Below are 15,250 nucleotides of genomic sequence, written 5' to 3'. Positions count from 1 at the left end.
TCTCCCCGGCGGCCAGAACGCCGGGGGGAGCAGAGCTGCGGTGGGCTCTCCGCCCTCCACCCGGCGCTCTGGCCGCCACTCCGCCCTCCCCCCAGCGCTCTGGCCGCCAGGGAGAGCGGAGCCCCGGCTGGGCTCTCCGCCCTCCTCCTGGGGCTCCAGCCGCCAGCAGAGCCGCGGCAGGCTCGCCGCCCTCCCCCCGGCACTCTGGCCGGTCGGGGAGAGCAGCCTGCGGCCGGGCTTGGTGCCCTCCCCTGCCGCGCTGGGGGCGGGGGGCGGCGGGAGGCTTTTTTGCCTGGGGCGGCAAAAAAGCCAGAGCCGGCCCTGGGGACGCTACCCCCACCAAGAGGTTCACTTCTAGCAGCCGGCGCCTTGGCTCCTGGCAGAACCTTCTGAGGGTTTGTCTCCACTGCAATCCGGGGTGTGACTGAAGCTAGAAGAGAGATACCTGAGCTAGCTTTACTTGCGCTAGTGTGGCTAAAAATAGCAATGTAAATGCAAAGCGCGGGTTTCAGCACATGTGGGACTCTACATACATAGTCACATTACTAGCCCACGCTGGGGTCCATTCCTCCACAGCTATACCGCTGTTTTTGTCATTCAAGCTAGCCAGAATGGCTCCCCTAGCTTCAATCACATCTCTGACTGCAGTGGAGACATACCCTTAGTTGGTTCCTAAATCCACAGGAAGCAGGAGCTCTCCCTGCAAATGTAAACGCAGTGATCCCAGTTTTTAGAAGGGAACTGCATGGAAACCCTCCCAAGGGCAGGAGTAAAATCCACTGTTGGGGCAACTCTCCACCTTTTGAACAGAACCCTGAGCTCTGAGGAGAGGAGTAGGCCTCTGTGACAGGTCAGCAGTGCCTCTTTCGAGACATCACCCACACAGGATGCCTGGGAGAGTAAAGAGGGATGACTCGCCATAAACAAAAGCAAGTATTGCTAGGAAAGCAACTCCACCGAAAAGCACCTTCTTCTTTCACTTTAAGGCATGAAATCTTCTGAATATCCACAGGCAAAAATTTCAAAGGCAGAGCAGGGACGCTTCTCCTTTGAGGATGCAATTCCCTGGCCGGTATCTAGAGCTGTGGTTCGCAACCTATTTACCATTGGGGGCCGCATCTGTATGGCCATGAGGATGTCACATGAGCCACAGTTCTGTGCTGACTGGGCTGCAAGCGGCCCGCAGGTTGAGATCTTGAGATACAAACACCCAGATTTCCACCCACAAGACAATGGCAGGTGTAAACTTCACGTAGTAAACTGCACCCTCCAAGAGATGGCTGCCCTTCTGAGAAGCTTATCCAGAATGTACAATAAAGGCAAGTTAATGCTAACATGAGAGCTTGCTTTATGCATTCCTTAAGCTTCCTATGTTTAAATATGTGACAACCTTGCATTAACATAGGGTTTCTTTTCCGCATTTAATATAATAGGCGAGCTTGGAGTCTGGCTTGACTGGCCGTGATAGATCATTCCCTGCTATTTTAAAAACAAACCTTTTTGAATTTGCCTTTGCAAAAGGTTTCAAAATGTGCACTGTCGTCATGATTTTAAAAAAAGGACTTGGAGGGTCTTTTTGCTAATATATTAATTCCAATTTAATTAAGTATATTTAATCATCTCCCCAAGCTTGGTCCAATGAGCCACTTGTATTTCTGTTAGAGCTGGGGGTGGCAAACAGAAGCACTGTCATAGGCCAGAAATATCACAGACTTTATAGTATACATGTGATGTAAGCTTTGGTTTCCTTTTATTTAAAATGGGTCAGTTTTTGATTCCTTTGCTAATTTTTTCTTCCCATTCATGCTTCAGCACAGCCTCCCTAATAGACTAAACTGACCTACTTATCCTTTGGAATTGGGTGTAGTTTAGAGCTCTCCGAATAGAAGAGGTGGGAAGTTTGCAGTTAAGTAAAGCTAACTGATTATCACAAGCCATTTGTTTCCCGTGGTTCACATTTTGCAAAAAAAATTAAAAAAACAACCAAAAAACCACAAGCACCCCCCTGAGCTAATGAATCAAGGTACTGAACCCTGAAATAGTCTTCTAATATCAGATATTTTAGTTGACGGCAGCCTACAGTCAGAGAATAAAAAAATCTTCCTTGCACTAAATGCATAAAATGCAGTTTTTCTCTAAAAAGAAACTCTGTACAAATTGCAGCTTCTTAACTGATGTATTTTGAGTTATAGCTGCTTATATTAGTGACAAAAATGTTGTTTCTGCTTTTGACTGCAGAGCCAACACGGCTCAGAGAGAGAACTAGATTCTACTCTTTGGGCATCGTCAATGATAATTGTTTAGTGAGTTCCACTCACAGTCAGCTCGTTACCCCTTTGGCATGGAAGGGAATGGCGTGGTATCACATAAGACAAATGGGCGAGGCTAGGAAAGAAACAAGCTTGACTCTCAGATCTGGGGCTGAGTTTTCAGGACTGGCAGGGAGAAGAATGTCCATGTCACATGTAAACCGAGCACATTTGATCTAGAAGTCAGCGAGAGACAATACACAAGTAATTCCACAACGCCATTTCACAGGATCACTTTTCAGAGTAGAACTGCACTTTAGGTGCAAGTGGAGATACTTGCCAGTGCACTTTGTCACCAGAGAGACTTTAACAACTTTTGCTGTGAAGGTTTACAGTTGCTCTGTACTTGATCTATAACAGAGAAATAGCAGGGGAATAACAGAGAAATAGTCACACATTGAAAATGACTCAATTCCTTACCATAGAAGAGGAAGGCTTTTGTCATGTGATTATGCTGGTAGGTCCTCTTGATAGTAAAGAAACAGACATCCTGTCCACACTGACCTAACCTCCCAGTCTCACCAGTCAGCGGGGACCACCAAAGCAGGATAGGGTATCTGTCCGCATCTAAAACTCTCCTGGTATTGCTGTAGAGTTCTTGTTTATTAAAAACCTGATATGCATGTTTCTGCTGCTCCTCCAGTTTTAATGAACCATCTTGTAAACTGGAGACTTTTATCTTCCTTTCAGACTTGCCCAGTTCAAGAACCACCTTTGGAGAAAAACACATACATCATAACTTGCATGGCCAGGGACACAGCGTTTGGCTAGCAGACGCTAATTTCCTTGTGGAAAGTTTGTCAGTGAAACGCAGCCATCTCTTGGGGAACGTTGGCAGCTGTTTACTAGCATTAAGCAGCACTTCATGGCTGTTTCAGTATAGGAAGTGAAAAATACTATACCCATTTGAAACTGTAAAGGGAATTTAAGTAGACAAAGCGAATTATTCAGCTTGAAGCTGGTGAGGGGCCCCAGTGGTTTATAATATACTTTCTGCTGTCTGTCTGGTAAAGACTTACAAAATGGAGGGTGGCCCATTTTTAAAACTAGCCCTGCCTGTTACAGGCGTGCTCTAGAAAAGGGAGGTGTCAGGAAACGGTGAAATTACAAGAGAAGAGGCAAGTAGATGGCGCTCAAGAATACACAAAATTGCCCCAGGGTTTTGTAGGATCACTAAACCCTTGTTCTGTTGCACTGTAAATGGTTCTTTGTGCACAGGGCGAAGGATGAGATTGCTTAATAGTTGGGGGCAGGGGGGAGGGTTACACTCTAATATCTATGATTATATAATTCAACTCCTGGCCAGACCAAATGAACCTGCTTAGCTTGTGAGAGCTATTGAGATTGCAGCCTAGAGGAGTCTGACTGCGAGCCAAGACTGACTTACATTAGCCATGGTTGCTGTCTATTAATAAAGGCCAGTCTGGTCTAAGCCAACAGCAAATTAAGATACTGCCATGCTGGTTCAGCTGTGCCAGCTGGCATGGTGTGAGGCAGAACCACGTCCCACTGCTCTCCTCCCAGCTGCTCTGGGTGGAAGGAAGTGGGCACACAGCAGACTGAGAGAGATCCTGGAGGGCAGAGAGGAGGGTCTCAGACTTTAGGAGAAGAGGACCAGCAAAATGCAGGACGAAGAACAATTTTGGGGTGGGAAAGGGGAAATAAAGCCCCAGCTTTCTCCAGGGGAAGAGGAGGAACTGCCCTGAAGATACTGCAGCAGGAATGGGCCTGTTTTCTGCTGCCCAAAGATGCGCTAATTAAATATACTCTGCAATAGGTAAGATTATTTATATATCATGGGAAAAGATGAACATATTTATCTTTCATATCAGACTTTTTTGCTGGCCCGACGCTGTGCTTCCTACCACCATAAATGGCCATTGGGTCAGTACAGACTTGGAAGGAAGAGTCACCATCACCATTCGCGGCAGTGCCTAGGTTTCCCTGGTGGTCTACTGTCCCAGTACTTAACAGGTGGCCCTGCCTACCTCATGGGAGATGACAAGCCCCGGGCTACTATGGAATGGCTGCAGGTCCAAACAGCCAGGATTTAGGAGTTTTGTGATACTATGCTTGAAGGACAATGCATTGGAGGCAATGCTCCGGGAGACACCCAGCTCTGAGAACCCTTTCTCAACTCTGTCAACTGTGTCAGGGCTTCCTGGCCCCAGTTTGCAGTCAGTAGCTGAGTCCAAACGTATTAATGATTTTAGACATCTTTAAACATGCATCAAAATGTCATTTGTCTGGAGGAGAAGGGCTACTGATGAATGCCTATAAATAATAAAAATAATAATAAAAAAGTAGAAAGATCAGACTTTAAATGAATTGTGGCCTTTTGTCTTCATTTTTTACACAAGATGCCATAATTATTAGTGTCACTGAAAGTTTTCTAAGCCCTTATTACCCACAGTGATTCTTTGCCCTTGGGTTTTGTCTTTTCTCCTTGTTTTGTAAGTAAGTTATTAATTCATTTATCTTTCCCCTCTAGCCCTGTGCTCTCAGTGAAGTACCCAACTAATAGAAATTATTTACACGGATTCTTCTGAAAGTGTTATTTATTAATGAAAATATTCAGGGCCTTTAATGGCATCTTTGTCCTGCCGGAATTGTGTACCAGTTGGAGTGCAACCACATACATCTCTTTTCTCTCCCTTCCCCGACTAGAACTCCTCAGCTACCCAATCTGAGGATTAACAGTACCTGGAGTGTAACAAGAAGAAAAAAGAAGGCCGTAAAGCAGAAGAAAGATGCCCAAAGTCTCTTCCTCCCAATTCTAATCATGCTGCGCTGCCAGGCACACAGAGTGCCAAGTGGTGGTCAAGGCCTGTTATCAGGGATACCAGCTCCTCCTGCAGCTTCAGTCATTCCTGCCGTGCCTTCCCATTCTGGCATTGTTTTTCTCAATGGCCACAGCTGCTCAGAAGGAGGCTCCATCAAGGACTGTATTCCAAGCTCAGTGTTTGGTTCAGTGTCTAGGCAGGACTGTGTTCTTCTGTAGACATCAGACCAGCGTTTTGAACCAAAGATACCTTGGAGGTGGATGCACTAGCTACATCAAACACAGAGTGAAGGGGCAAATATTAGAAACCTATGTGCTGTAAACAAAAGTACAGTTAAAATTAGTACCAGGTGGAACATTGAGATGCACTTAGCTGATACCTTTACTACATACGTTTCAGATAGAAGCCAGGCCAGCTAAGCACACTAACAAACTAGACAGAGCCTGATTCTCCACTGATATGAACCTCATAGGCATTGACCTGTGTGCAAAATACCTGTAAAAACACCTATGTCACTGAGCAGAAGATTCTGATTTGCACTCACTGTACACAGGTGTAAATGACCAGAGCTTGACAATTTACCCAACATCTACGAGCCTGAGAACCAATAACAAGAGTGAGAAATACCTCTATCCGCTCCATCAGAAACCATTTCTTATTACTTGTCCTTGCTATCAAGACAGTGCCTAGAGACCCCCTTGTGGACATCACCAGCTGGAGAGGATTAAAGCACCCACTAGGTTGCTCTCCTCTGTGCCTGGCTGGCCTCAAACTAGCCCTAGAATCATGGAGCTACGACTGGCTCCTTTGTGACTCCCCCTCTCAACGGTACCCCACGGAAGCGGGTTGCAGCAGCAGCAAATGTTGCCCAATGAGTTTGCCACCATGTTCTCCATCTGTGCAGCATAGGGCTGAACTATTAGCATGCTGAGGTGGGAGGGTTTTCCATGCCCTTTGCATAGTATAATTGGCTGCACACATTGGCGCGGGGAGTACGGGAGCTGGATCTCCTGCATGGTACCAGACTGAGCCAAAGGACATCCATCTCTACCTTGGGATGAATGGGAAACTAGACGGTTTCAAAGCTCTTTGAGGCAAACTACACCAGGAGTTCAGCTGGGAGACCCTATCAACAGACGTCTGTAGTGAAGATCAAGCCTTGGATATTTCATAGACTAAGATTCATATTTAAATGGTTCAATAATTTTATATTGGAGATATGAGACCAAAAGCAAAATGTCTTCAACCATATCTCTTTACAAGGGCCTCCCTCTGGAGTGCGCTAGACTTTTTGTACCTTTCTGCTTGTTAACAAAACACGTTCAAATGAATTCCTCATTAATATTTTCATTGTGTACAACAGCTAATATTAACATAAAACATCCAAACCCACTACATTAAAAGCATATTCACATTACAAAGTTAAGCACTCAAAAGTTAGGAAATGCCAGAATTAAGGCCGCTTGTGCAAACTTAATTTAACCCCCTTACTTCCATGTATTTTATGAAACAGACTTTAATTACGTAATCACATACTATTTTTTCCACAGGACCCGGCCTCCTTCAGTGAATAGGTAGTTATTCAATAACTCTATTATCGTCATTCAATAGGTGGCCTTAAACCTTATTTACCACCCACCATTCAAACCCAGCACTGAATACAGAATTATGAATTTCCACCCAAGTGGGGGGACTTTAACTACCTGATCAAGGCCTTTGACACAATGACTCGCTAGGGCCTATGGAAACTCCTTCATTCACTTAGTGGCCCGGAGAAGATGATTGCTGTTATTCACTTATTCCACAGTGGCCAGGACGATGGACTGTGCCAACTCATCAGAAGCCTTCGTTGTCACCAGCGGCACCAAACAAGGCTGCGTAATGGCTCCAGCCCACGCTTTTGTTTGCATTCCAGGACTTTGATGGAGGTGTACACAGCCAGTTCAGATTGGATGGGGGCCTATTCAATCTACAGTGACTCAGGGCCCACACCAACAGGAGCAGTGCTAGGGGTGGCTTGCGGGGTTATAGTCACCCCAAAATTTGCCTTACCCCCCTATAGCCACCCTTCCCCAATCAGGAAGGGCTCCCACCACCGGGCTGCTCATGCTCCCACAGGCTCTGCTCGCTCTCCCCTGCCATGCTGCTAGCACCACAGTTTTCAGTTCTCAAACTGGGGGGGCACAGAATGTATTCGGGATGGGGTGAGCTCTGAAGGCAGGGCAGAGAGCAGCGGCTGCTGGCCGGGCACCCGGCTCTGAAGGCAGCGCCGCCTAGCCACAGTGGAGCAGTAGAGGTGGCATGGTAAGACTGCCAGGTGGGTACCCTAACCACGGGGTTAAAAGTTATAAGGGTTTGTCATCACCGTGAACTTGCCTGAGGGACCCGATCCAGTAGGTGGCCCTGGTTTGTGAATCTCTCTGAGGCTTATATGGGAGCTAAGCACCCACACACCCACAAGGAGGCAGCAGTGCACACAGGACCGGCTCTAGGCACCAGCAAAGCAAGCACGCGCTTGGGGCAGCACAATTCCACGGGCGGCTTTCCTGCCTTTTTTTTTTGTTTGTTTGGGCAGTTGCACTCTCGGACCTTGGGGAGGCAAATTTTTTGCTTGGGGTGGCAAAAAACCTAGAGCCGGCCCTGAGCTCACATGCTCAGAGGCAGAAACGTAAGTGCCTAAGGAACTTTTCCTGCAAAAACTGAGGAGCTGAGCGAGGTTCGGCACCTATAGGATTTTAGCTGGAGTTGTTTGCATTGCATTGGTGCCCAAAACTGGGACGCGGATGCCTAACTCCTTTGGGGCATTCACACCTTTGTGCTTCGTCTCACGATAGTAAGATTGTCAAAAGAGCTGAGTTCCCATGTAGGTACCTAAATGAACCGGTCTTTTTTAAATGTGCTCAGTGCCTCAACAGCTCCTATTATTCTCAGTGGGAGTGCTGGCTGCCGAGTACTCCTGGAAATCTGGCACGGTGTTCCCTCGAGAAGGGAGGGGGAAAGCAGTGAAATACGCTATGCCAGGACTTCTAAAAATGGTTGCCTGAAGTTAGGCTCGTACGGGTGACTTGACGAGAGCTGGCAACACTAGATTTTTATTACATGCCTCGTGGATTTGACATTTTTATTATAGCTGCAGCTCCTGATGTCACATGAATACATGCCAATCTCAGCTTCTGTTTTTAAAATCGTACATTTCAAATAATCTTTCTCGCTGCAGAGAAGAGTTTGAAAACATGAGTCCACTCTGAAAGCTGAGAAACCAGAAGACAAAGAACACAACATGGTTTTTTTTTTTTTTAGGCCCGTCTCATGATTTCTGAATGCTCTGGGGTTGGCAATACTGCCGAGGCGCTCAGCACTTTTGAAAATCAAGCCACTTGTTCCAGGGCTGACTGCAGTGCTTGAAGTGCACAGGAAACAAAGTGCACATATATAGTGGGCCAAATTCTACCCTCTGTTAGACTGGTGTAAATCCAGAATATCGACATCCAGAGCACAACAGAATTCAGTTCAGTGTCTTTAATACAATGCACCGTCTCTTTTCCTGCTTAGACCAAAACTAATAATCTGATTGAGTAAAGAATTCCAGCCAGAAATGAGGCTAGCGGTGCTAATTTGGGGGGGGGTGACATTTCCTTTCTCCACAGAGTACTGCCATGTTGTGTCTGCCATCTGTGATGGTATTACAGGATCTTGTTCTGCCAGCATACTGAATCTGCAATGCCCAAAGTAAGTTCAGAACTTTCAAATAGTGGTAACAGTAAATATTTGTTTTATGGTAGCACCCCTAGTTGTTTTGAAAGCTTAGCTGGCCACCTATGACTATCAGGACTGTCCAATGAATTTCAAAATGGGTGGAGACGCTTGGGATTTGAGCCATGACTGGAATACATTACAAACTTTTAGTCTCCTTTGGAGCGAAACAGCCTCATTTAAATTCACACAAACGCATTTTGGAAACCTCGTCTATTCAAAATGCCAGATTTTACAGCCCAGCAATACACGTAGATTATTTGTTTTCCAACATCCAACTACATCTGTTTAAACAATCCAGTTCATAACAGCAATCAAAGGCTCTAGGGTTTGCTGACCCTGTTCTCCATCTCAGCCCTTTACGGGGTTGCAGGCAGCTCTTTGCATCTCTCTCAGCATCACTGCATCCTATGCTGTTAGATAACCAAGAAATCCACACCAGTGATGATTTTTTTTTTCCTTACCTCAGGAAAACTGCTGCGCTCTTATGCCATTGTTGCTATGCGCTTTTTACTTTCAGTTTGTGCAGCTGTTCGAGATCAGGATAAAAACCTGGAGCTCAGATTATTTCTCTTAGCAAAATAAATATGCAGAGAATCCCTCTGAGAGGGGCCAGTTCCTGTTAATCCAGTTTCCAGAGTTTCACTAGTCCTATTGCAAAGCAGAGCCAGTCTTTTCTAGATCCCGAATGTTCTGCAAAGGAAAACTCAGGAGTCTAATAACATTAATTGTGCTATCATTTTTGTGAAAATTGCACTTCCTGGAAGTCCCGGACAAGGAGATCTCAGCAAAAATCTGTTCTCTTTGCTGACTTCTTTTTTTGATAACAGTGCAGTTATTTTAGCCAGTCCCAGTCTCCTAACAGGACTTAGATTCATGGTATTCTGCCACAGGAGGGTTGTTCAGTTGTAAAAAGAAATGCGTCATAAAAGTTTGGCGTGTGTGGTGAGCTCTGTGCTTCTCAGGCCAAGGGCAGGCTAAACTGGGCGAAGATGTGTCACTTGGAAATAAAGTTGACATGTCGAGTATAAAAATGGCAAGACCGAGTCTCTCTTGCCTGGTGCATCTCTCTTGTAGGCATCTCTCTACTCCTGAGCAAAGGGAATGTAACGCAGGACCATTCCAAGCTGCTAGCACTCTGTGTAGGTGGAAGTGCTACACACAGGCAAAGAGAACTCAGGCTCTCGGGGATGAAGAAGCCTATGGAAGTTGCTTCCATTATTTGGATTAAAGATGTGCTTGTTTTTGAAAGCAGGTTACTTTGGCCTGAGTTGGGTTTCTTTTGTATAAATTAGAAAATCTCATGTTTTATGCCTGGAACATCAAAGGGGCAAGTGCATTGTGTTTGGGGGGGAATTAGAATGCCCTGCTCCCCCAGAATATAGGTGTCTTGTTCTGCACCTGATGGCTCAAGACGAGCCCAGCCTGCGTGTGATGTAATTAATGTTATGGGGTTTGGGGCTCAATGATGGAGGGGAACTGAGAAACAGGTAGTAGTGGAAGGGCTACGGCAGAGGAGACTGGTTCATGGGCTATGGCAGAGGAGACTGGAATGGCAAAGCAGTTTAAAAACGTGGAGAAGAGTTTGGGTGGGACTTCAGGGGGGCTGGTGGTGTTGGGGAGGTGGGAGGGATAGATGGGGAACGTGGATGGTTTGGGAAAGGAAGGTGGGGATGGAGAAAGGGGGGCAGGGAGGGAGACAGGATCACTAGAAGAAGGGAATGAAAGGGTAGAAATGACAGCTTTCCCCAGCACAGGCATTTTTAAGGACTGGCTGTAGAAGTGCATGAATAGACATGGACATTGTTGTAGTGCAGAGCATTGACTTAGGAAATCTAATGTTAATTGGATGGTGCATGCTCCTGACCCCACCTGGTTTTAGATAGAGCTTGTGGCGATATGGTCTAGCAAACAGTGCCAACATCATTTATAATGTTCCTGTCAGTCAACTACTGCGTGGCATAGAGCATGCAATAACCACAAGATAGATGTAGATTCTCAGATGGGGTCTAGTGACTAGAACACTGGACTAGGAGGCAGGAAGCCTATATTCTATTCCCAGCTCTGCCTCTGACCTGCTGTGTGGCCTTCAGCAATTCACTTCCCTTCTCTGTGTCTTTTTTTCCCCTTCTACCCTTTGTCTTATCTATTTTGACTGTGTGCTCTCTGGGGCAGGGATTGTCTTGCTACATGTATGGATAGTTCCTACCACAATGGAGCTCTGTCTTCTCTTGGAGCTTCTGGGTGCTGCTATTATGCACATAATAATTGCCACCAAACTACTGGGACATATTTTAAGAGTCTGAATAACATCAGCGCACCTCTCCGTTGTTTGTTCTCAGTCTGTGGTGCTACCTTCAGAACTTTAGCACGTGTCTGAAATATTTGATGTTTTTCTTAAGGGCCCAGCTCCTGGAGTCCTGTTATTAGCTGGAAATCTCAGCTTTCATGGTTTTTTAAGTAAGTTTCTAGCCTTCATGGTTGCAGAGACTGAAAATATGATCCGAGTGCACCCTAAATGGTCAGGAACCAGAAGACAAAATGAACTCAAAAATCTTGTGATTTTTAAGTCTCTCGTGATTTTTGAATACGATGAGTAGTCAGGGTACAGCAGACAGAATTAGAAATTAGGGGCTGATTCAAAGTCCACTGAAGTCAATGAAGGTCACATTGATTTCAAGGGCTTTAGATCAGGCCCTCATTCTGCAGCTAGATGGTCATGAGACGGTCAATGTTTTGCTTCTTAAATAACACCTCCCCATATTTCATAGTCTGACAACGTTCATTCTGGACCAAGTATCCCTTAGTTAATGCTGATAGCGATTTGGTGTCACACCATTATAGAGTCTGGAAAGAGAAAGTGGGCGTGTGGGTGGTCCAGCGCTGCCATCCAGAGGAATTAAGCTGCTACTGCAGCCTCTCACCTGACCAGTTCGCACAAAATAAACATTTAGCACGGATTGTATAGACAGGAGCAAATTATGCATTATATAAAACATGCTCAGCATCACAGGGGGTTAGTCCTGCCGAAAGCAGAATGATCAAGAAAGAATAAACATCATGGTTAGCGGCTGTATCCCTCAATTCCCAGTAAAAACCGACAGTGGCAGATTCAAATTAATATGATAGATGAGGGTATAACTGAGTGTGAGGGGGTGATATTAAGAAAATGTGGTCCAAGCATCATGAAAAGCCTGACAAAGTGGTGTATGAGGCTGTAGAATAATTTCCCCTGGGAAGTGGTGGAAACCCTTTTGCTTAGGACTTCTAAAACAGGAAACATACTGTAGGAAGCAATGGTATTGGCAGAGAGAGACTGGGTGATGTAATAATATTCTAATTTAATTTCTATGTCCACATCCATAATATCCTCCTTATATTTTTGGCTGCCTTTCCCTCACTGTAGGATCTATTAATTTTATCTTCTTCACATCATTCATTTTTAATCTTGAAATGTCCTTGCATGTGTCATCGTTCATAATCCCAAAGTGTCATCAGCCAAATCCGCAGCTGGTGTAAAGCACCATAGCTCAGGGTCTGGCCCAATAACATCAAAGTAAAACTATTTCCCCATGCTTATTCCCCTCCCCCCTCCCCAGTTCCTCATATCTTCTTGTCAATTGCTGGAAATGGGCCATTTTCATTACCACTACAAACAGTTCTTTTTCTCTTCTACTGATAATAGCCCACCTTAACTGATCACTCTCGTTACAGTGTGTATGGTAACACCCATTGTTTCATGTTCTCTGTGTGTATAGATATATATATAACTTGGTACTGTATTTTCCACTGCATCCATCCGATGAAGTGGGCTGTAGCCCACGAAAGCTTATGCTCAAATACATTTGTTAGTCTCTAAGGTGCCACAAGTACTCCTGTTCTTTTTGGGGATATAGACTAACACGGCTGCTACTCTGAAACTTATTGTATGAGTCGATATCTCTATTTTTAGTTTGCTTTATATTTTCTTTATATTTCTCTGGTCAAGTTTTGTCTAAAAACCAAGAATTATTTTGCTTCTGCTCATTTCTCCCTGCCCAGCATTTCTATGTGCTTTTGTATGCTTCCCCGTGGTTATGTTCCATTTCTCTTGACTGTGTCATGGAAGGTGCATGATGGAAATTTTTCTCCATCCTTTGTATCGCTCTCTTCCAGCATATGTTACATTTTGTCAGTATTGTCTATCATTTTTCTCTTTTGTTTTTCTGGACTTTTTGTTCTATTATTTTATATGCTGCATTTTGTAACAATTATTTTAGCTATTTCGGGTTATCTGCTCTCCCATTTTGTATGCTGTTCTGTTTTCTTTGTGTGTCTATTCATAATCCTATAGTTCAGAACAGCCTTTCTTTACCTTACACTGGTTAGTCCCTTACTACATTATATTATTTGTATTTCAGTCGTGCCTATAGGCACCTACTGAGATGAGCACTCCATTGTTCTATGCGCTGTACAAACCCAGTGTGAGAGAGAATCTATGGCCCAGAGCACTTGCAGTCTAAATAGACAAGACAGATGAAGAATGGGAGGGGAAACAAAGGCACAAAGAAGTAATCTGACCAAGGATGTGCATTAGTTCAGTGGCAGGGCTTGGAATGGAACCAAGGGCCCTGAGTCTCCATTGCGCTATGCCTTGTATTGTCATTTATATCAGTGCAAAGTGAAGGAGCGTTTTACACCCACCTCACTTTGCACTGGTGTAAATGACCACACAAGGTGCATGGCAATGGAGAATCAGGCCCTGCAGTCCCTGGCTCCCAGTTTGGTACCCTATCCACCACACTATGCTTCGGCCTTCCTATGGAATATACGTCAATGCATCTTCTCCCCAGTGCTCAAACATTTATCTCCCTTATGTAGGTTGAATTCACTATAAAATAATATTTGGCATTTCTATAACACTTTTCACTTAGGGACTTCAAAACACTTTACACACATTAGAGTTCACCCTTTTAATCCCTTCTGAATGAAGTGTCCTACTCCACTGGGGCCGCAGCACAGACACACACAACCCTTGGCATGCTACGCACCCCAGCAATTCACACACACTAGCCAGTGAAGACCACCAGTAAACTACCCCCAGACATCACAGCCCATCCCTGCCTGGACTACATCTAATGCCCAACACACCCACCTCCCCAGAACTCCACCCCACCATGCACCATAATCTGCCACCTAGTACCCCACCAATCCAGAGGCCTGGCTCCATCACTGCTAAGCCGCTATGGAGCCTTGTAAGGAGGGACATGCTGCTGCTGGGAAGCTCCTAAGGCCTGGCTCCACCTCTGGAAATGATAGACTACAGGGGGTATCTGTGTGCTATACTGGCTTCCCTTGGGGTTTTGCTGTTGTTGGGGGTTACTTACTACCTCATCCCTGTCTTCCTGGCCCACTGAAATACTGCTGTCGTAATTACTTCCCTGACCAGGCTTCTGGTAGTGGGAGGGATTTTAAAAACACTTTCTCCTCAGGGAAAGCCACGATCTATCAACTTACATGCCCCCCATCACTGAAGTGGCCAGCAGTCACTAAGGAAGTTTTGCCATCACCACACCCCTGAGGCAGGGCAGTGTTATTATCCCCATGTTACAGATGGGGAACTGAGGCACAGACAGACTATGCAACTTTCCTAAAATCACACAAGAATTGAATGTGGGTCTCCACATTTATCACAAGACCAGCATCCTTCCTCCCTAGGTAGTTGGGGCTCCCCTCCCATTGGGACACTGAGGAATGGCTTCTCTGAGACTGTATTGGAGGGCTGTTCCTCATGTATTTAATATGATTCTATTTCCTTTTCTGCATTGAAGCCTCTATTTTCTTGTGGTTGGTTACAAGAGCCCATGTTTTATATCTGCAAAAAGAACAGGAGTACTTGTGGCACCTTAGAGACTAACAAATTTATTAGAACATAAGCTTTCGTGGACTACATCCGAAGAAGTGGGCTGTAGTCCACGAAAGCTTATGCTCTAATAAATTTGTTAGTCTCTAAGGTGCCACAAGTACTCCTGTTCTTTTTGCAGATATAGACTAACACGGCTGCTACTCTGAAACCTTACTTATTGTATTTCTTCTGCTATATTTTTTAGGCACTAACTATATTCTGTTCTTCCATTCCAGTTTTGCATTGCATCCAATATGTAATAAATCTGATGTCATGCAAGATGCTGATGAGCAGCCTGCGGACAGGGTGCACAGAAGATCTGCAGCTGAGGATTACATTTCCAACTACATAGGTTTTGACTCACTAGAAAATGAATTTGACTTTGACTACGGCTTATGTAATGAAGTAGTACATGTGGCTTGCTCTCCTAAGCCTGATGCCTTCAATCCTTGTGAAGATATCATGGGATACAATATTCTCAGAGTCCTGATATGGTTTATCAACATTCTAGCTATCACTGG

At 45.1% G+C, this 15,250-nt stretch overlaps 1 protein-coding gene across 3 annotated transcripts in view; it reads right to left on the bottom strand.

Moving 5' to 3' along the window:
* Positions 1-9,754, bottom strand: part of FUT10 (fucosyltransferase 10) — a 24,998-nt gene extending 15,244 nt beyond the window's left edge. The window contains exons 1-3 of one of the 3 annotated variants that reach the window (XR_004646233.1): positions 9,310-9,754; positions 5,013-5,361; positions 2,730-3,021 (exon numbers count right to left, since the gene is read on the bottom strand). Coding sequence is in view for 2 of the 3 variants with exons in the window: in XM_034774406.1 (XP_034630297.1) it covers positions 2,730-3,021; positions 5,013-5,093 (373 nt within the window). In the remaining variant the exon portion in view is untranslated. Of the gene's footprint in view, positions 1-2,729; positions 3,022-5,012; positions 5,408-9,309 lie in introns of all 3 variants that reach the window. The other 2 variants (XM_034774406.1, XM_034774405.1) reach the window with 2 other exon arrangements.
* Positions 9,755-15,250: the final 5,496 nt, after the last annotated feature.

This window comes from Trachemys scripta, chromosome 6, assembly GCF_013100865.1.
Source record: "Trachemys scripta elegans isolate TJP31775 chromosome 6, CAS_Tse_1.0, whole genome shotgun sequence".
In the NCBI taxonomy this organism is placed as follows: domain Eukaryota; kingdom Metazoa; phylum Chordata; order Testudines; family Emydidae; genus Trachemys; species Trachemys scripta.
Note: the sequence above shows the minus strand (reverse complement) of the source record. Positions and strands in the feature narration are given on the sequence as shown.